The sequence below is a fragment of the Eubalaena glacialis genome, chromosome 4, assembly GCF_028564815.1.
Source record: "Eubalaena glacialis isolate mEubGla1 chromosome 4, mEubGla1.1.hap2.+ XY, whole genome shotgun sequence".
Lineage (NCBI taxonomy): Eukaryota > Metazoa > Chordata > Mammalia > Artiodactyla > Balaenidae > Eubalaena > Eubalaena glacialis.
Genome location: NC_083719.1, coordinates 51232001 through 51253211, shown reverse-complemented (window position 1 = coordinate 51253211; position 21211 = coordinate 51232001). Strand labels below are relative to the sequence as shown.

At 41.2% G+C, this 21211-nt stretch overlaps 1 protein-coding gene across 1 annotated transcript in view; it reads right to left on the bottom strand.

The window, feature by feature from the left end:
- RGS7BP (regulator of G protein signaling 7 binding protein) overlaps nucleotides 1-11800 on the bottom strand; it is a 116048-nt gene extending 104248 nt beyond the window's left edge. Inside the window, exons 1-2 of the mRNA XM_061187841.1 lie at nucleotides 11441-11800; nucleotides 10370-10536 (exon numbers count right to left, since the gene is read on the bottom strand). Of these exons, the coding sequence (XP_061043824.1) occupies nucleotides 10370-10536; nucleotides 11441-11605 (332 nt within the window). The 5' untranslated portion in view covers nucleotides 11606-11800. The remainder of the gene's footprint in view (nucleotides 1-10369; nucleotides 10537-11440) is intronic.
- Nucleotides 11801-21211: the final 9411 nt, after the last annotated feature.

Genomic DNA, 21211 nt, shown 5'->3' with positions numbered 1-21211 from the left:
CTGAACCTCTAATCTTTTCCATGGGTCCATTTAAAAACAGCAAAACTTTCTTAATTCCTTTGGGACCCTTCCATCTGCTCTGAATTTCAGTGCGAGGAGCATGGCAGGCAATGAGACTGCACGTAAGACCTTGACATTTAGGAGAGTAAATTATTTCTTTTAATAGCTAGAATGTGCTTTTTCATATAAAACCCATAGATGTAGACTCATAGACTAGGGCCATCCTGTTACACACCCTTAAGGAATAAAAAGCAGACTAGTTTGAGTAAGTAAAGCATTTACAAGTTAAATAGTAAAAGTTAAGTCCGGGAATACAGGCTGGGGACAGAGTTCATTAGTTGTTTCCCAATATCTGCTCTCTCTCTTTTCCTTAGTAATAAAGTCCTCCTTTTATTTAAGGTGGCAGTGATAAAAGAATACATTTCCTAGTCTCCCTTGTAGTTAGATGTGACCATATGATGCAGTTCTGGAAGAAGTTTTGTTTGGGTCTGCTTAAAAAGAGCACACCCAGCTGGGAAGTGTGGCTTTCCCCCTTCATCCTTTCTTCCAGTCTGGAACTGGGACTCATGGCTGTAGCTCCTATAGTAATCTCACATCATAAAGTCAGACTGAGGATGGAAGACATAAACAAAGAGTGGGTGACAGAAATGCTGATTTCCTGGAGCCAGCACACCGGTTCCGAATTGGCCATTCTAGGGCTTCTTTTCTGTGAGAGAATAAACACTGGTGTCTTTGAATTTTTTGTTCAGTGTAGCTAAATGTAATCCATTTTTATACAAATGCTCACTTGGGGAGCTTTAAAAAATATCCCAATGCCCAGGCTGCCTCCCAGATCATTTAAATCAGAAACTCTAGGGATAGAATTCAAACATCGACAATTTTTTAAAGTTTCCTGGGTGATTGCAGTGGGCAGCCCAGGTTGAGAATCACTGCTTCAGGCTGACAGGCCTCATATTTAGCAAGTTCAAGAATCTCCTGGGGGATGGGGTGGTGCTTGTTTAAAAAATTGGATTTTCAGGGCTCATTCCCCAGAATTTTGGTTCTTTCGGTCCGAGGGCACCCCAGGTGATTCTGAGACAGGCAACGCAGGGAACACATGTGAAGAAACACTGCTTTAGGCAATGGGGCATCTTTGGAAGTTTTAAAGCAAAGAAGTGACAAGATCAGAGGAGAGTGTTAGGAGGATTAGTCTGGATCTGGTGAATAAGTTGAAAAGAAGAGGTGAGAGACTGGTGGTAAGGAGAACAACCGCGAGGTACTACAATAGTTGATGGCCTGAGGGGACATGATTCTGAACTAAGTGGGCGGCCACAGAAATGGGGGAAAAAGGGGAAGATACAATAGACACTGAAAAAGATAAAATACTACAGGACTTACTAACTGACAGAATAAGACTGAGGGGGACTTTAAGATACTTATTTTTAGTGACTGAATAATACACTAGGGGTTTGATGACTTCTGGGTTAGCATGCACTTCCCCCTTTTGCTCGAACTCAGTTAAATTGCTGTAGATTATTAGTTTACTGTTTATCTACACCTGCAAATGTAATTTTTGTTAACCTGCTTGTATCTAGAGTTTTCCATTAGATTGGAAACATTATTTGCTAAATCAACACTTCTGTTTAAAAGCTTAGACACATTATCCTAGCAAGAGTCTATTTCACAAATTTTAGTATTTGTTTATAAATGTATCTAAATATGTGTATATGAACAAGCAATATACATATGTGTAAATATGTATATAGACAAGCAATTAAATGTTTTTCATGAGATTTTTCCTTTTTTTAAAAAAGTCATGTCTTCTAGAGCAGAGGAAATAAATGAACTGACTGGTGGTTTAGTTACTGCTCTGGAGCTTGCTTTATGTAGATACCTTTTTGGATGAGACACATCTAAACTTTCAAGGGCTAAAAGTTGAAAGAATGGTTTTTAAAAAATGACCTCAATAGAAAATGGTTATTTAACTATTCAATATAAAGCCACCAAGCAGATGTTAGGGTGATATTTTATCAAATAACCTCAAACATGATTACCTTCTGAGTAATTCTAAAATACACACCGCCCACTAATTTCTTATAATAAGGAACACGTATGCCTCAGAAAACAATCTTAAGTGTGCTCTCAAGTCCTCTCATTTAAAAACCAACATTGGTTTTATAGTTACAAACTAGAAAGAAATAACAGTCAAATGTAATAGAGATATAAAATGTAAGCTAATCTATTTGCTCCTTTTTTACTAAACTGTGTGTCTGTGTCAAGACACAGTTTCTTTTTTTCCTCTTATTGAACTACAGTTGATTTTTTCAACATTTTCTATTTTATTGTTTTTTAAAAATATTTATGTATGTATTTATTTATTGGCTGTGTTGTGTCTTCGTTGGTGCGCGCGGGCTTTCTCTAGTTGCGGCGAATGGGGGTTACTCTTTGTTCCAGTGCGCAGGCTTCTCATTGTGGTGGCTTCTCTTGTTGCGGAGCACAGGCTCTAGGCGCGCAGGCTCAGTAGCTGTGGTGCACGGGCTTAGTTGCTCTGTGGCATGTGGGATCTTCCTGGACCAGGGCTTGAACCCATGTCCCCTGCATTGGCAGGCAGATTCTTAACCACTGCACCATCAGGGAAGTATAGTTGATTTTTAAATTGAAGTATATAACACAGTGTCTTTTAAGAATAGATTTAAAAATACCAAGTAAACTTAATGACCAAACAAGATGCACATTTCTTCACGAGCTTGGCACTTGGTGCAAACATGAATGAAACACAGCCTTGCTCTCTTGTACTTCACGGTATAAATAATAAAGTGATGATGAGTTTCCTAGAGTTTGTTTTAGGTTTAATTTTCCCTCTAATTGGAACATCTATTAGAGAGCTCTAACAAGGTGAAAGTCATTAGATCTGTTCAAAACATAAAAAGGCTAAACTTCAACTGGCAGTGGGAGACCATGTATCTAGATTCCCTATCACGTTTAGTTTGGTTGATAAGAATAGCACGCTTCTTTAATTTGGTGTGAGGCAGTCCTTTGTCACTTGCTCCTGAGTATGCTATGGCCCTGAAGCAACAGAATCAGCACCACTGAGGGACCACCACCTAATCACTTCTGGCCATGCAGACCAGAGAAAGTGAACGTCCTACGTGTGGATTGTAAGGTGCACCTACTCCTCCTCCTAACATTCTGTTTGGCAGTTGGATTTTGCTCCACCTTCAGACACCAGTAATTAAACTGGTTATAGCAAAGTGCTAACCATATTGGGGATTCTTTGTGAACACATCCATTTCATACAGAAAGCATTCTATTCCATGGTCACAAACCCCACCCCTAATATGAGCTACAGTCTTGCAAATGATAAAACACTGGGTGCTGGGAAGTCTTTGTGCAAAAGTGTTGAGAAAGTATGTAGATAGTGTTGGGCAAAACTCCATCCCCACTGGGTGAAACAAACAACCCGAAGTGTGTATTCTACTGCAGATGGGTGAAGGGAATTTGCTATGGGTGGAACTTTCTTCTCCCCACCCCCCAAATTCATATGTTGAAGTTCTGACACCCAGCATCTCAGAATGTGACCTTATTTGGAAATAGGTTGGTGCAGATGTAATTAGTTAAGTTAGCGTGAGGTCATACTGGTACAGTAGAGTGGGACCCTAATTCAGTAAGACTGATGTCCTTATAAAAAGGGAAAATTTGGACACACACTCACACAGAAGAACATGTGAAGATGGAGGCAGAGATACTTCAACAAGCCAAGAAACACCAAGATTGCTAGCAAACCACTAGAAGCTAGAGATAGGAACAGATTCTTCCTCCCAGCCCTCAGAAGGAACCAACCCTGCCTTACCTTGATCTTGGACTTCTAGCCTCGAGAACTGTGAGACGAGAACTTTCTGCTGTTTAAGCTACTCAGTTTGTGGTACTCTGTTACTATAGCCCTAGAAAACTAACACAGAATTGTTCTCCCATCATTATCTCAGATGGATAGCATATTCTTTTGGTGCAGATATAACTCACCTTTCACTATTTGACCAGTGAGAGTTAAAATTTAAAAACCCAAACACCTGTAATAGGAAGGAAACATAAAGGACAGTGTAGGTGGCTTGGCACGCTTGCCAACCAGGCTTATTTTACTATACCTCAGGCCTCCTCCATCATGTGGATTAAAGAAAGCTGAGTGAGCTGCCTCGACGGTCAACAAATACTCCTTCCGCTCTCTACCACCCCACGTAATTGCTGCAGTCTCAGCCAAAGTGCTGAGAGGAAGCATCACTGACTAAGCTGCAGTTCTGTATTCTCTCGCTCCCATTTCAACATCCTAGCAAACACGACAGGGAATGGACAAAAAGGGGGACTGGAAAAATACAGAGCAGAAAAGTCAAAGAAGAATCAAACAAAACTAAAATAGACCAAAAAAATAGAAGAAAAAACACAAGGAGAGATGCAAGGAGAAAGGAGAAAAACACAGGCATGGCTGGCCAGGAAAATAATTGCTGAAAGGAAAAACCTAAAATCTGTGGGTATGGATCCCTAGGATAATCATTATATTGTTCCCGGAAGCCATTAGGAGATTAAGATTCTCCTTGTGATCATAGTATGTTCACATCCTGACAAATTATTTCCGGACTTCAATCATCAAACTTCCTGCATGTGCTGATTTTTTCATAGCTCAGTTCTGTAAACAAAATCTATGTGATTCTACACGAATTAACATAGAACACTAGAATGATGAAGCCGGACAACTCAGAAATCATTAAATTCAATTATTGAGGTGTACAGAGGATTTAACAGTCTTGTCCAATGGCATAAGCTTGTCCACATAGCTTATACCAGAGCTGGGCCAAAAGATTTTGTAAATATTATGATTTATGAAGAAACTAGGTTGATTTATACCAAGAAAGTATTTCTAAACTTAACTACTTTTGAACCTTCACATCTCCATATTGCTTTTAAGATATTAAAGAAGAGGCCTTTTGGTAGCCATCTGGGAAGTTTCAACCGAGAAAATTCCTCAGAACATAATGTAAGAAACCAAAGTAAACAAAAATTTATTTCAGCTAAAATATTTATTTGAAAAATATTTGAGGGGCAGATTTTTTTTTATATAAATGTATCTTGACCACCTGAATTTTAAATGTCTTATTAGTAATTACAGTAACACTAATCTGAACTTAATAATAGCATTTGCTGTATGCTAGGCAGTCTTCTAAGCGCTTCCTGTATGTTACTTTACTCAATCCTCAGAATACTGTATGATTTGGTCCCATTATGTATTAGCCCTATTTTGCTGATTAAGAAATTGAGGCAGAGAGAGGCAGCATCTTTGCCCAAGGTCACACTATTTATGAGTGGTAAGGCTGAGATTTGAATACTGGCAGTCTAGCGCCAAAGTCTATATACTTAACCACTGTGCCACACTGCCGTTTACCACCCTATGAAGCAATTTGCAATATCAGTACACATGTATCCCTAGTAAGTGGTAAAACCAGGATTTTATCCAGGTCTAATCTGATTTAGAGTCAATGCTCTTTGCCACGACAGCTATATTGCCTCTCACATTAGCATACTCAAACCTCACTTTCACTCTAATCAGCAGCCACTAACAGAAGGTCATGGTGTGAATATCCAGTGCAACAAAGGTACCACATCAGCAAAGGCAAAGGACTCCTAATAACCAGCCCAACAGCCATAGCATAAACTCCTGGGGTTTGCTGGAGGATATTGGTTCTTCTGGGCCCTCCTAGCTTATATGCTGTACTCTTCTCTCTTCACTCTCAGGAGATGGTGTGGTTGATAGAACAGGCACTAGACCAGAGAGCATGAAACCTGCGTTCCAGTCTTAGAGCAGCCTGGGACTGGCAGAGTATCCCTGTCAGGGTAGGCATCACCCACCTGGCTCCCTAAATCCTCTCAACTACCCCAGGAGTGAGCATGACAACTAGTTTACAGATAAGGGAATTGAGATTTAGAGAGTAAGTAATTCCATCAAGGTCAGCAAAGATGGTATTCAGCCCCGGTTTGCCTGACTGTAAAATCCTCATGTACACTCGACCAAGTTGTCACTTTAAATCCTCCAAATCTCAGATTCCTCAAACATAAAACAAGGATATTTTGCTAAATCAGTACTCTCTGTATCATGGAGCCTTAGGGATTCTTCAAAGGGGTCTCAGAAGTCATTTTTGGAGGGAAGTCCAAGGAGACAGGGTCCAGACAACTTCCTACCCCTGACGTGTGTGCATTGCACACACATACACAGAAACATCGAGCAGTGCCCCTCTTAGCTTTAATGCCTAGGAGAGAATCAGCATGGTGAAGGTACAATAACTGTGGTAAATCAAACCATTCAGAGGAGACTTTGGATTCAGCTGGCTGGCTCTGCCCAGAAAACATCCAATGCCTTTGAAAGAAAAGGCTGTACCTGAACTTCTGTTGATCTAAACACAATTTGAGAAAGTGTTTTGATTGTATCTGTGAAGATGGTCTTCTTACCCAGGGTCAGCTAGTGAGAAACACAGTCCGAGTTTTCTTCTTTTTTTTTTGAAGCACTACCTTGGGAACCTAAAGTGCTCCTACATTGACTCTCATGGCAGTAATGATGACCATAAAGACTGTGGTGTGGGATGGAGTTTTGTTTTTTTTTTTGGTGTTTTTTTAAAAATTTATTTATTTATTTTTGGCTGTGTTGGGTCTTCATTTCTGTGCGAGGGCTTTCTCTAGTTGTGGCAAGCGGGGGCCACTCCTCATCGCGGTGCGCGGGCCTCTCACTATCGCGGCCTCTCTTGTTGCGGAGCACAGGCTCCAGACGCGCAGGCTCAGTAATTGTGGCTCACGGGCCTAGTTGCTCCGCGGCATGTGGGATCTTCCCAGACCAGGGCTCGACCCCGTGTCCCCTGCATTAGCAGGCAGACTCTCAACCACTGCGCCACCAGGGAAGCCCCCGAGTTTTCTTCTTTTGTGGTCACCATTCCTTCAGAGTTTCAACTGGTCAGGGATGAAAGGGATGTAGCATTTCTGGCTTAATTCTTTTTTTTTTTTACTTTTAACCCAAACTGTATTTTATTAAATTTAGACATCATCCATTGTAAGAAACACCACTGTTTTATGTACCATTAGGAAAGAAAAGATGCTGCCACTCAATATGATGCATCATCCATTGTAAAATGAACTGTAAATTCAGAGACATTAAAATGTTACAGACCTTAGGGATGATGAAATTGTGGGTCTCAATAGAGAGGTCTCACAATGCCATGGGCTACCTGTGTGGTTTAATCCTAACTCTGTTTTTTCTCTTCCTCTCTGTTTGTCTTGCCTCATTTTCTTTTTACCCTGTCCACTTTCAACCCTGCCTTCTTCCTCTGGCCCCAGAGCCAGGTGGTAGAGAAGAAAGGAGTGGTCTGTGTTGGTAAGAAATTCATTTACTCCTTCAAGTCCTGCCTTTTCCCCCACCTGTATTCCTACAAAGAACAACACATTGGTGCTTAGATGATCACTATCAGGCAGGCATCTTGATGAATGCATGGAGAGCCAAGATTTACTTTATCCCATCCCTGTAGCTCGTATCCCTTTCACTAAAAGCTACATATGTAGAAAAGAATAAAGCCAATGAAAGTCAAGTGTTCATCATACCTTTTTGATGGTGATCATACCTTTTTAAAAACATTTATTGAGGTATCCTTTACATACCATAAAATTCACTCATTTTAAGTGAATTTGATTGATTTCAATCATTGATTGAATGATTCATTGATTTTCAGAAAACATACAGTTGTACAAGCATCACCACAATTCAAATTTGAATCATTTCATCACCCCAAAAAGATACCTCAAGCTCATTTGCACTCACACCCTGTTCCCACCCCAAGCCCTACTCAACCACTAATCTTTCTGTTTCTTACAGATTTGCTTTCTCTGAGCATTTCATATAAATGGAATCATATAATACTTGGTATTTTGTGACTGGCTTCTTTCATTTTGTGTACTCTTTTGGAGGTTCATCTATACATTAGCACGTCTCAGTACTTTGTTTTTTTACGTGACACCTTTTTGAATGGCAGCATTGTATGGAGGAAAGTTCACAGATTTCAGAAGCATGTAAACCTGGGGCCAAATCAAAGTTGTACCACTTCTTAGTTGTGTGTCTTTGGGCAATTTCCCTAACCTCTCTAAGACCCATTTGTAGAATAAGGATACTAATCCCTCCCTCAGAGGATTATTCTATCAACTAAATGGATTTTGCCAGCAAACAATGGGCAGTCAAGAAATCTAGTCTTTCTGTCTACATTCCCCAGGAATCATTGTTTTCTTACCCCTGCATCAAATTGTAAAGTGAATCCTACAGCCTCCCTACCAGCCTTCACATGAAGCTTGAAATGAGAGCCCACATAACTAGCAATATCAGGAATGGAATTCCGTCAAGGGCAATCACATCCTTCATTGATGGAGCCCAGATGGTGAGGAGCTAAAGGGATTTCCTTCAATATTGCTGTCATTTTTTAGAAAGAAGGTTAAGCTGTATTTCATTGTTATTTTAAGGAGGAAAATGTTTCAAATTCTACTCTAGAACATTCTATAGAGTTGGCCTTACTTTTGCAAGGCTCTAAGAACAACCTATTTTCCCACTAATTCTTATAAAACTGCCCCCAATAACATCAACCCTCAGATAACATGTAAGTAAGTAGTAAAGGGCTATAACCCCCTGAATTCATAAAATTCACCTCAAATCCTCAAAACTCAACTTTTAGCCAATAGTTTCAGACTCTTTCTTTCCTAAACCTTTAGAAGAACCTGAATTTCATGTGTGTAGCAGAATAGACTAAACTGAACTCCTTGTTCATTTCTCCAGTCCATCTTCTCTGATTAGAACATATCAAATTGAGTTCCAAGTTAAAGGAACTCTGGATATAACCACACCATACACTCTTAGACACAGAGTTTACATAGATGCGGTTCCTTAGCCCTGAGCCCTCTTTTTCCTTCTGAATCATTGTTTCTCCAGTTTTCAGTCCACCATGATTCCCTTTTGTGTTTCTGATTGTTTTTCTCTCTTCTTCTCTGAGATTTATCACAGCTGCATTTCTTCCCCAAATTCCTTAAACACTTAATTCCTTTCCACCTCCTAGATTCACTCCCAGATTTACTTCCTGTTAAGTATAGTATAACAGTTAAAACAGAAAAGGATAATACTTTTCAATATTTCTACTAAATTAAATAGGTTTGCAACGTATTTTATGTATCTCTCACTTCCAGGAGGTTAGCACAGCGAATCATTTTTCATCATGTAAAATGCCTGTTGTCAAATGTAGACTAGTTATTAAGAGAGGCGACATATAGCTTTCTAATCTTTATATACTAATAATTGTCACTATACATATTAATGGCATTAAAGATAACAAAGAGTGATTCTTTCAAAAAAGTAAATTAGATATAATTCCTACAAGTGATCAATCTGCAACATTATCAGGAGAGTCTGACTAACTAGAACTTCTACTGTGATAAAACCATACTCACGAAGACAAATAGATAAAAGCTACATCCAGACCGAATCAAACACTTACATCAATGTATCTGCATAAGGATTCCTGTGTTTCCTTGCTCTCTGTACTTATCTGAAAATAGGAACTGTTAACAAAATCCAGGACTAACTTTTCTCCCACTATTGAGAGATCGGGAAGGAGTGAGTGCGGTCTCAGGAGAGAAGTTTTCACTCACTGTCTTATCACCTAAAATCGGCATGAGAATCCATAAATGTGACAAAAAGAAATAAAAATAATTGGGGGGGGGCACAAAAAGCTTAAATTTAGTTAGATTTGTGAATTTCCCCAATCTTTAAAAAGCTTTTCTCATGTTAAAACTTCCCTTTCATACACTACAGTGAAGAGAGTAATTTATATCCAAGACTTTATTTTAGGGATTTTATTTTAAATGATGTCATAGGAATTTATCTCATGGTGTAAATAGTTTAGTAAATCTGGGATTTAGCAAAGATTTTTCCCTTACTGCACAGGCCTTTTGTGCAGTAGATGTTTAGCAGCAGATGACAAAATAATCTTGAGGCATGATGATTTAACTTCAGTTTGGTGCCCAAACATTCTGCAAAAACATTTTAAGCCCCAAATTCCAACATGTGGCCAGCATACTGAAAGTTAATTTTTAAAAAAAATCACTTAATAACCCAAATATTCAATACATATATAAGAATCACACAACTTTTGGATTATAATTTGGTCTACAGTCTGTTCATAGCTCTCTAGAAAATCCTGATCTCGGGGTGATTGGTTAAAACCTCACATTTGCAGAGAACATCTCTCAGGCCTTGGTCACCATAAATATCTGCCAGCATGCACACATCATGTATATGAATTACCAAATAATGCCAAGAGTCTCCTACCCCGAGATGGCAGCAAGTTTTTGGTGTGCCTGGCGGGCCATTTCACAGCCTTTGGTTCTTGTCTTGTGCATTTCCGCCCTGAGTGAGGGGCAGCTGACAGAGACGTCCCCGATAGAAATGACCAGTTCTCGGTACAGGGCCACTTGCGTGTTGAACTCTTGGACAAGCTGGAAAAGAGAGCGAGTTTCTTTCATAAGACACTGATCAGGAAGTTTCCTATTTTGAGTACCTAAACAGAGGCTTTCGCTGACCCCTGAGCCACCTCCCCAAATCTCCTGCTAAAGAGCCTACAGATTGTTTAAAGATTGGGGCACAAAGATGTAAGTTCTCTTCATCCCAAGCAAGTGTTTATTTTTCATCGGTAAGTCTCGTCATGGAAGCTCTGTTTCCAGACCTACTTGCCGCCACCCGTTCAGACTCAGTTTCTGAAGAGCCAGAGCATATTTGGAGAGCTACCATGCCACTCCCAGGTAACTAGAGAGTGATGCTGGGAACTCTCCCATAGAATTCTCCCCTCTACCACAGCTGGGATGTGGATTTGAATTGGCCTGGGGATAAAGGCCAAAGGTGGGTTATATTAGGCAAACCATTCACCTCCTGCCGGACCACTGAACCGCTCCGGCTGGGCTCCGAGCTTGACGGGAAGACCGGGTACAGCCTCTGAGCTGGAACCTTCGTCCCCTCCGCAGAGCCCCGTGCACTCTATTTGGGTTTGTTTGCTACTGTCTCCCCACAAAGCAGCACTCTTACCTACTCAACCCCTCCCTCCCTGGTGAGCCAGCCAGTTTACCGTGTCTTTCGTATCTGCCATTCTCCGAGGGGGTAGAGGCACGACCTACAGCCGCTGACCCCAACACCCTTTCCACGGCACTTCTTGGCGGGGCCATTACGACCCGGTTGTCACCCCGAATCTGGGGGACTGCAGATTTAAAAATAGTGCATGTGCACGTGACCGGCATGGAGGAGCTGAGGGTGGCGGAGTTCCTGGCACTCAGGCGAAAGATTAACGTACACGATTCCCCCACCTCTCAAAAAAAAAAAAAAAAAAAAGGAGGCGCATTTTCCACCTACCATCTTGCAATCGTCCAGGGCTCGCTGGGTCTTGTGGGCGCTCTCGGAGCCGCTGCCCCTGCGGTCCCAATCCCGGCTCTGCAGCGGGGGCTTGCTGATCTGGAAGATTGAGGAGCGGGTGGACCGGCTGGGGCGCTTTTTGCGCCCATTCGGTGCAGAACTCATGCATACACATCCACCAAGCCGAAGCCGCTGGTGCAGTGCGCCCCGGCGCGGGCGGCCAGGTAGTTGCCCTGCGCGCCGCCGCCAAGCAGCCGGAGCCGGGACCCGAGGCGCGGCGCTCACAGGCTTGGGACTGGCTGCGCGGGTGGGTAACCTTCAGCTTGAAGGAGAGCCGGGGAAGCGCTGGCTGTGCCGTGCAGCATCGCTTCCACTAGCAGCGAGGAAGGAGCTCGGTCAAGTTCTGCTCAGCAGCACTGCCGGCCCTGTCCCGGGAGCTGGACGCTGGCGCGGGCTCGCACTGCCTTCCCCTCGGCATGGATCGCGAGGCTGGGCGAGAAGGAACACGCCGCCCGGCGGTTCCTAGTTTCCATTCAGATGGGTGAGCAGCTTTCAAAGCCTGCGCTGCCAGGTGGAGGGGAGGGCGGGCAGGGGGAGATTGTCGCTCTAGCTTCGGGTGTCTTCCCGCAGCGGCGCTCCGTTCGTCTATCTCCTCCCTCCCCCGTCACCAGGCCTGGAAGGGCTGGCAGTCCCCGAAGCAGGCAATTGGCTCTAATCCGTTGTCTTGATTCCTCGTCTCCACGGGGCTCATCTGTTTGAGGATCCCTAATGAATCCGTGGCGGGACCGGCAGACGCAGGGAATCGGTCCGGCTGACGTTGTTCGCGGCCCCGCACATTGATAGGACAGGAATACTAATGTGATCCGTCCATACAACCCCCTTCCCCCTCCAGGGTTTATGCACTTATCCAATCAAATCCCCGGGAACATCAATTGCAATATTACTTCATCTGCTCTATTATTAGAAACGAAAAGTGTCATCAGAGTGGAGCACATTGCCACATGCTGGGACATAAACACGGATTTCAGATCAACCAGTGTGGCCTTGAGGCCCTCACCTTCCAACACATTCCGGGGCCACAGATGAGTAAAGCCCAACGAGGAGGGAGTAAGGTTCTTGCCTCAGAAGGAAGATCTCTTGATAACAGTTTTTAAAAATAGCTTTGTTTCCAGGAGTTTTGTTGTTGTGGTGGTGTTTTTGTTTTTGTCTATGTTCACCATGTGCCGGGAGAGAAACCTGCAGCAGTGGGGGCAGAATGCAAGAGGCCTTCAGTCAAACTGGTCCTCAGCCCATCCCATCCCACCTTAACGAGTCAAGCTCCTGGTCTTCCATTCCAGAGTCTCAGGACCCAGCTCTGAGAGTTTCCCAATAGACATTTGAACAAGTAAGAGCCAACAGACCTCCCTGGGCACTCAGAATGACTCAACTCTCCTTTACGGGACATCAGTGACCCAGAGGCCAATGGAGGTGGCCCAGGATAGTGGAGAAGATGACTGCATGAAAGGGGGCCCTGGGGGGTGAGTTCCTTGGCCATTTAAGTTCACCCTTACCACTGACATCCTAAGATTCTTCTGGAAGGAAGAGAGGTAGCATGGGCATTCAACTCCAATGCTCTGAGAATGCTTGTTCCCATGAATGGTTTGTTTGGAGGGGACCGATAAAGAAGTCTGCCACAGGGGAACTACTTATGTGTTGCAGAGCCTAATGAAGAACAAAAAGGAGGTTCTGGTCAATCTCTTAAGGGGTTATAGAGAGTACACAGAGAGGGAGAGCCAGAAATAGCCAGCAAGGCTAACACCCTAAGGAGACGTTTCTAGAATTATTTCACAAAGCAGGTGAACATAATGGGGTAGTATAATAAGAAAGATATTTGGTCTTTGTCCTCAGTTCCTGGCACAGAGCTCCTAAAACCCTTGTAATTTCCCTAGTGATAAGGGTGATAGGAACCCCTTGTCACCAGAGAGACCAAGCCTTGATTAGGCATTTGGAACTTTCAGCCCACCCCCCCCCCCACCCCCCGCCAACTTCCCCAGAAGGGAGAGAGGCTGGAGACTGATTTAATCATGAACAGCCAATAGTGTGACCAATCATGCCTACATACTGAAACCTCCATAATGAAACCCCCTTAAAAACCCCTAAACAATGGGGTTCAGGGAGCTTCTGGGTTGGTGAAGACATGGGGTTGCTGGGAGGCTGGCATACTCAGAGAGGGGGCATGGCATCTCCCCCTCCCCCCTCCCATACCCTACGCATCTCTTTCTGAGTCGTATTCTTTATAATAAGCTGGTAAGTAAAGTACTTTCCCAAGTGCTGTGAGTCATGCTACCAAATTATCGAATCTGAGAGGCATTTGTGGGAACCCCTGAATTTGTAGCCAAGTTGGACAGAAGTATAGGTAATCTGGGGACTTTATACTTGTGACTGGTCTCTGCAGGGAGGGCAGATTTGTGGGTCTGAGCCCTTAAACATGTGGGGCCTGACGCTAACTCCAGGTATTGAGTTGTAGGACACCCAGTTGGTGTTGGAGAGTTGGAGAAATAGTGTTGAAAAAGATACCATGTATTTGGTTGGGGAGGAAAAAATCCTAGCCAGGGGATATCTGAATGGATATTCAGCTGCGTTGGCATAGTGCTTCACGAAAGATTGAGTCAGTTTTCCCTAAGGACGAGTAGGGGAGAGAAGCATCAGCTCCCACCCCAGACCTTGGTGTGCTATTATCCTCCAGGTGTTTAGATGGTAGGGAGACCAGGGTGGAGGGCTCTTCTGTTGGCTGAGTCTCCCCAAATGTAGGAAGATAAAGAGGTTAACTCTTAGCCAACTCTGACTGTTCCTTTTTCCCTCAGTCTCAAATTTCTCTCTACCTCATGTGTGTAGGGAGGAGAGGTCGAAGAACACATCAGGTGGTTTGGTGAAATTTTCTGGGATTTGGTGAGTGGTTGGGATGCTGAGGGAAGGTATAGGGAGGCAAAGGAAGGATGGATAATACTCATTTGTAAATTAGGTCCTGTGTTATAGACCCTTGTGTTACCACTAACTACCTCTCTCCCCACTACCAAACTTAAAGAAAAGTCTGCTCTAACCCAAGGTTCGTGGTACTTTGGAGAATTAAAGGAAAAGGGACTGCATCTTACGTGTGTGTGGACCTAGGATAGAGAAAACAGGACACTGGAGGTGAGTCTTCCGGAAATCTTTTGCCACCACTCTGCTGTTTCATCCCCTGTCCCTGAAGGGAAATACTGCCGCCAGATTTGAGCGTCTCTAAGCTCCTTAGTAGTGGGTTCCTACTTCAGCTACAGCCATCTGGTTTCTACTCCCCGCTTCTTCTGCCTAGAGACCATTTCAACAAATTAAAAGAAAAAAAGGCAACACAATTGCACTGCCCTGTTTCCATGCCATATTTCTTGCAGTAGGTGGGTGGGGGGAGGGAATAAATGGGTCAGACTCAAGGGCACATCTGAAGGACCACAGATTTGGAAACCTGCTGGGGGATTAAGCAGAAATTGTCATTTGTAGGTGCCCCTTGGTCTTCCCTGATACACAGCCCAAGCCATTTTCCTGAGAGGGAAGAAAAATAGCATCAATCCCAGAGCTGTCTCTCTGAGGGACAAATGCTGTAATCAAAATAGCAGCAGGCAGACTTAGTTCCCTCACCTTCCCCCTCATTCAAAACAGCATGAATTTACATTCCTGGGGCTGACTGCCAAATAGAAGGGTAAAGTGCATTTGGAAATCCCAATAACAAGGGTACATTTTCTGGTTATTGAGACCCAATTTTGGCACAATTCTGATAATGGGTCCTCTATAGGTATACAGCTTTGACTCAACTCACATCCTAGATTCACTCCAATATAAGATCCACCTTACATTTCATGTTCTCTCTATGGTAATTTTAGAGAAGTTGTTTTGATTTAGAATTGAAAATTTTAAAAAATGAGTATTAGTTAAGAGTGAATATGAACAACTGGTAAGTTTCTTCAAATTGGTGCTATCAGGAACCACAGTGCGACCCAGAGATGCACATCTCAAACTGGGCTGTGCAAAAATGGAAAAGGACCTTATCTGTGTGGGTCTGTGACAGAGGCGAAGAAAAATACATTAAGATGCTGAATCCTGAGAAGTTGGAAAGATCTGAAAGGAATAATCAAGTTATTTTCTATTAGTGTCAAAAGAGATTAAGTTATTGTGAAGAATTTAGTGAATAAACTATTTAGTAAATGGTTTATTTCCACTAAAACCAGAAAGAAGTACAATATATTGGAATATTTATTAATTTCAAAAATATTTTTGAGCATTTTTATTAGGTGCAGTTCCAGGTTTTATTAGTCCTAAAACATATAACTGGGGGCCCTTCTTTAAGAAAAAGAATCCAAAAAATTAAATACAAAATTAGATATATGGTCTTGGGAGGAGCCTATGCAATGAGGTTCCCTGAAGTTAGGTTTTGTTACCTTCATGGTAAATTGCCACATTTGTTGTTTATTTTATGCACAGTGGGCATCTGGTATTTTGCCTCCTCTGATTTTATTCTCCTTTTTCTGATAACAGCACCTTAAATTTCCTTTGAGAAAACCAGTCTTCTTTCCCTTTTTGTCATATGGCTCATGGGTGGGCATATGAATCAGACCTGGCCAATAAGAGTACTATCTTCTAGTAGCCACAATGATTGGTTTATTAGTGGGTACGGAATCTAAACTGAAGTAATGAACTTTAGGCCTTGGGACTTTTTCTAGAACTATTAGGTTGAAACATTTGAAATTGCTATTACTCAACCATTTTAGACCTACATAAATGACAATTTTATATATTTCAACCTAATATTGAGAGTTTCTTTTCCTTGGGTTGCTAGGGGATAAGATGAAAGTCTGCAGTTTCTGGTGGTTGCCTCTGCCACTCACGATCAACAAACTGCCTGAGAGCCAACCCAGAGAAAATCAGAATGGAGAGATGGAGAAAGATTGATTTTTGGGGGGAGGGAGGATAATTGACATACAACATTGTAGTAGTTTCAGGTGTACAACATACTGATTTGATATTTGTATGTATTGCAAAATGATCACCAAAATAATCTACAGATCTTCCTCAACTTACAACAATGGGGTTACTTCCCAATAAACCCATTATAAGTTGAAAATATGTGAAAATGCATTTGATACACTCAAGCTACTGAACATCATAGCTTAGCCCAGCTTACATTAAACATGCTCAAAACACATTAGCCTACAGTTGGGCAAAATCATCTAACACAAAGCCTATTTTATAACAAACTGTTGAATATCTCATATAATTTATCACATACTGTACTGAAAGTAAAAAACAGAATGGTTGCATGGGTACAGGATGGTTTTAAGTATATTGTTTGTTTACCCTTGTGGTAGCATGGCTGACTGGGAGCTACTGGTGCCCAGCATCACAAGAGAGTATCATACTGCATATCTGCTAGCCTGGAAAAAGTCAAAAAAATTGTATGTCAAACCATTGTAAGTCGGGGACCATCTGTAGTTAACATCTGTCAACATACATAGTTACATATTATTTTTTCTTGTGATGAGAAATTTTAAGATTTATTCTCCTAATGACTTTCAAATATGCAGTATAGTATTATTAACTTTAGTCACCATGCTGTACATTACATCCCCTTGACTTATTTATTTTATAACTGGAAGTTTGTACCTTTTGACTCCCTTTACCCATTTTGCCCACCCCCCTCAATCCCCCCCACTTCTGGCAACCACTTCTCTGTCTGTATGCTTGGTTTTTTCTTTTTTTTTCTTTTTTAGATTCCACATATAAGTGAGATTATATGGCATTTGTCTTTTTCTGACTTATTTCACTTAGCATAATGCCCTTGAGGTCCATCCATGTTGTTGCATATGGCAAGATTTCATCCATTTTTACGGCTGAATAGTATTCCTTTGTATATATATATATATACCACAATTTCTTTGACCATTCATCTATTGATGAACACACGTTGTTTCCATGTCTCAACTATTGTAAATAATTCTGCAATGTACATAGGGATGCATATATCTTTTCTAGTTAGTGTTTTTGTTTTCTTCAGATAAATACCCAAAAGTGGAATTGCTGGATCATATGGTAGTTCTATTTTTACTTTTTTGAGGATCCTCCATACTGTTTTCCATAGTGGCTGCACAAATTTACATTCCCATCAAGAGTCCACAAATGTTCCATTTGCTCCACATCCTTACCAGCACTTGTAATTTCTTGTCTTTTCCATAGCAGCCATTCTGACAGGGGTGAGGTTATATCCCATTGTGGTTAAATTTGCATTTCCCTGATAATTAGTGATGCTGAGCACCTTTTTGTGTACTATTGGCCATCTGTATGTCTTCATTGGAAAAATGTCTATTCAGGTGTCCTGCCCACTTTTAATTGGATTTAAGAAAATAATTAATTTACTTTTTGCTATTAAGTTGTATGAGTTCTTTATATATTTTGGATATTAACCTCTTATCAGAGATATAATTTACAAATATTTTCTCCCATTCAGTAGGTTGCCTTTTCATTTCGTTGATGGTTTCCATTGCCATGCAGAAGATTTTTCAGTCTGATGTCATCCCACCTATTTATTTATTTATTTTTGCCTTTGGTTTGGTGTCAAATCTAAAAAATCATTGCCAAGACAGATAACAAGGAACTTGCTGCCTTTGTTTTCTTCTAGGAATTTTATGCTTTCAGGTCTTATGTTCAAATCTTTGATCAATATTGAGTTAATTTTTGGGTATGGTGTAAGATAGTGGTCCAGTTTCATTCTTTTGCATGTTGCTGTCCAGTTTTCTCAACAACGTTTAATGAAGAGAGACTGTCCAGGTCCCACTGTATATTCTTGGCTGCTTTGTTGTAAATTAATTTACTATATATGTGTGGGTTTATTTCTGGGCTCTCCATTCTGTTCTGTTGATCTATGCATCTGTTTTTATGCCAATACCATACTGTTTTGATTATTATAGCTTTGTAATATAGTTTGAAATCAGGGAGCATGATGCCTCCAGCTTTGTTTCTTTCTCAAGGTTGCTTTGGCTATTCAAGGTCTTTTATGATTTCATACAAATTTTAGGATTATTTGTTCTATTTCTGTGAAAAATGCCATTGGAATATTTACAGGGATTGCATTGAATCTGTAGATTGCTTTGGGTAGTATGGACACTTCAACGATATAAATTCTTCCAATCCATGAACACAAATTATCTTTCCATTTATTTGTATCTTCTTCAATTTCTTTCATCAATGTTTTATAGTTTTCAGTGTATACGTCTTTCAAGTCCTTGGTTAAATTTATTGCTAGGTTTTTTATTTTTATTTTTGTTTGATGCAATTGTAGAAAGATTGATTCTTAATGATATTATTTGAGCACAGGGATCCAGTTTTGCTTTAAACCAAAGTATTCCTACAATTTAAGTTAGGTGAACCAAATCCCTTTTAAATTAACTCAGTTTGATTTGAGTTACTACCATTTGCAACCAAAAGAGTCCTCATTAATATTATACATAAAGAATAATTGCATACAAGTATAAAATACATCAGATCAATTCGTCATTTAGTACTTAGTCAGTGTTCACTATGAATAAGGCACTGTGGCAAAGACCAGAGAGAATGCAATAAAATTAAAGATATGATTCCTTCTACGGTACTTACACTGGGAGGTGAACACACACACACACACACACGTGAAATCACGAAGAACAATAAAATATATATTAATGTTATTTTCTGATGTGTATAAATACTTTAAGAATTTAGAGATGGGATCAACCTCTCTGTAGGCTGAAGTTATTAGAAAAGACTACATGATAGAGATGCAACCTGAGGTAGTAATATGTAGAATCTGGATAGATGAAGGAGTAGGGAGAGCTCTTCAGGGGTTGGCTAATAGCAAAGGCACAAGAGTGGAGTGGAGTGCACAAAGAGCCTGACCTGAATTGGAGAGAAGGAAGAGAGGCTAGTGTGAGAGTGCTGTGGGTAAGGTCACAGAAGTAGGATAAATGACTCAGTTCCTTTGGTTTAGGAAAAGAAAGAGGACGGTAGGTGAGAAGCAGAGAAAACTTAAGTTTTCTTCGGATGACAATAATGTACATGATTTGAGGCCACAATGGGAAGCAGATATACCAAAGGACTAACCTGATGTCTACCACTGACTTCTTATACTTTTAAAGGACTGGACTTGGGGGTTGAACTCCAGTGTTCTGAGGAATTGATGATGCAAATTATGGGCAGAGTGGGAGTTAGTGTTATCTAAACATGAAATGGTTCACATTACTTAGAACTTTTAGAGCAAAACAGAGGAGTTTGATCCTGATCCTGGGTTGGGTAAGACCTTGGGCAAAAGAGGACCACTGCCATTTCGTGATTATGTGAATTAAAATGAGGCAAGTGATGCTTTAAGAAAATTAATCTGGCAGTGATAGGTAGGATGCATTGGAATGAAGAGGTAGTGAAGCCATTTATTAGGCTATTATCATAATCCAAGTGGACAAGGAGCCTGAGTGTGCCAGTAAGAATCAGGGAGAAATTTCAGACTATTTTAAGGTAACAGCATTACCTCAAGAAAGGACTGACTAGAAGATAATAGAAACTATCCAATGTAAAAAGCAACAGCTATTTCAATATCCCATGGAAATAGCAAAACCCATTGGCAATTATCTCTGAAATTTGCATCTAACTTTGACTCTATAGAGCTGTTCCTGTCTTGTATGTACACAGGACATGTACCCATTGGCCAAACTCCAGCCTGCTTTGTCCATGGATTCTACTGTGACCTCTTTCCCACTGACTAGACCTCTTTCCAGCCAACCATGGCTCTGGCCTATATCTTATCTGCACCTTCCCAAAGCTAAACACTAATCAGCTACTGCTTTGTTGGCCCTATTTCCTTTTGCTGGCCCCACCAACCTTGCCTGCAGTGGCCACTCCTTCCAACACAACTTGGTTCTTTTGAGGACACTTCTGGGCCAGCCAAGTATGCTGAAACACGCACTGGGGAGACACTGCAGTGGACAGGCTATGTCTGCAGAACCAGTTCCTTAACTGTCCTCTGACACAGCTCATTTCTGGCCATTCTATTTGCTACTTTGCTTCATTCTCTGGTTCCTCTTTGCTCTCTCATTCTCTCTCTTTCATTCTCTCTCTCCCTCTCTCCCTGTCTCTCTAATAATCACACAACTGACATAAGCGTGACTTTTCCTTGTTCTAAAAAAATACATATTCAGATAAGGATAAAGTCCTCTTTGTTCACCATCCCAGCCTCAGTCCTCTCCTGCCTCCCCAGAAATAATCCTTCTAATCATTTTGCTGTGCAGATCTTCTGTTACACAACTGTATACTTACATGTCCCTGAAAAAACATGTAGTATTTCATTGTTGTTTATATATGTGTATGTTTTTATAGAAATTATATATTATATGTATCATTCTACAACATGCCTTTCTTTTTTCTATTTTACTGTGTCTTTGCAGAGGCTTCTGTATTAGTGCACATCTACTTCAATCTTGTACTTCTGCGTGGTATTCTGAATAACAGATACATCACAGTTTACTAAACCATTCTCTAGTTGGGACATTTAGATTACTTCTAATATTTTAATATTATCAGTAATGCTGCAGTAAAATTCTTAAGCATGCCCTCTTCTTCATACGCCTTCATATGTGGGTCTATATTTCATTAGTGTATATGAAGAAGTGAAATTGCTGGGTCATAGAGTATACGCATTTACATTTGTAAGAGATACTCTGAAATTTCTTTCCAAAGTGGCTA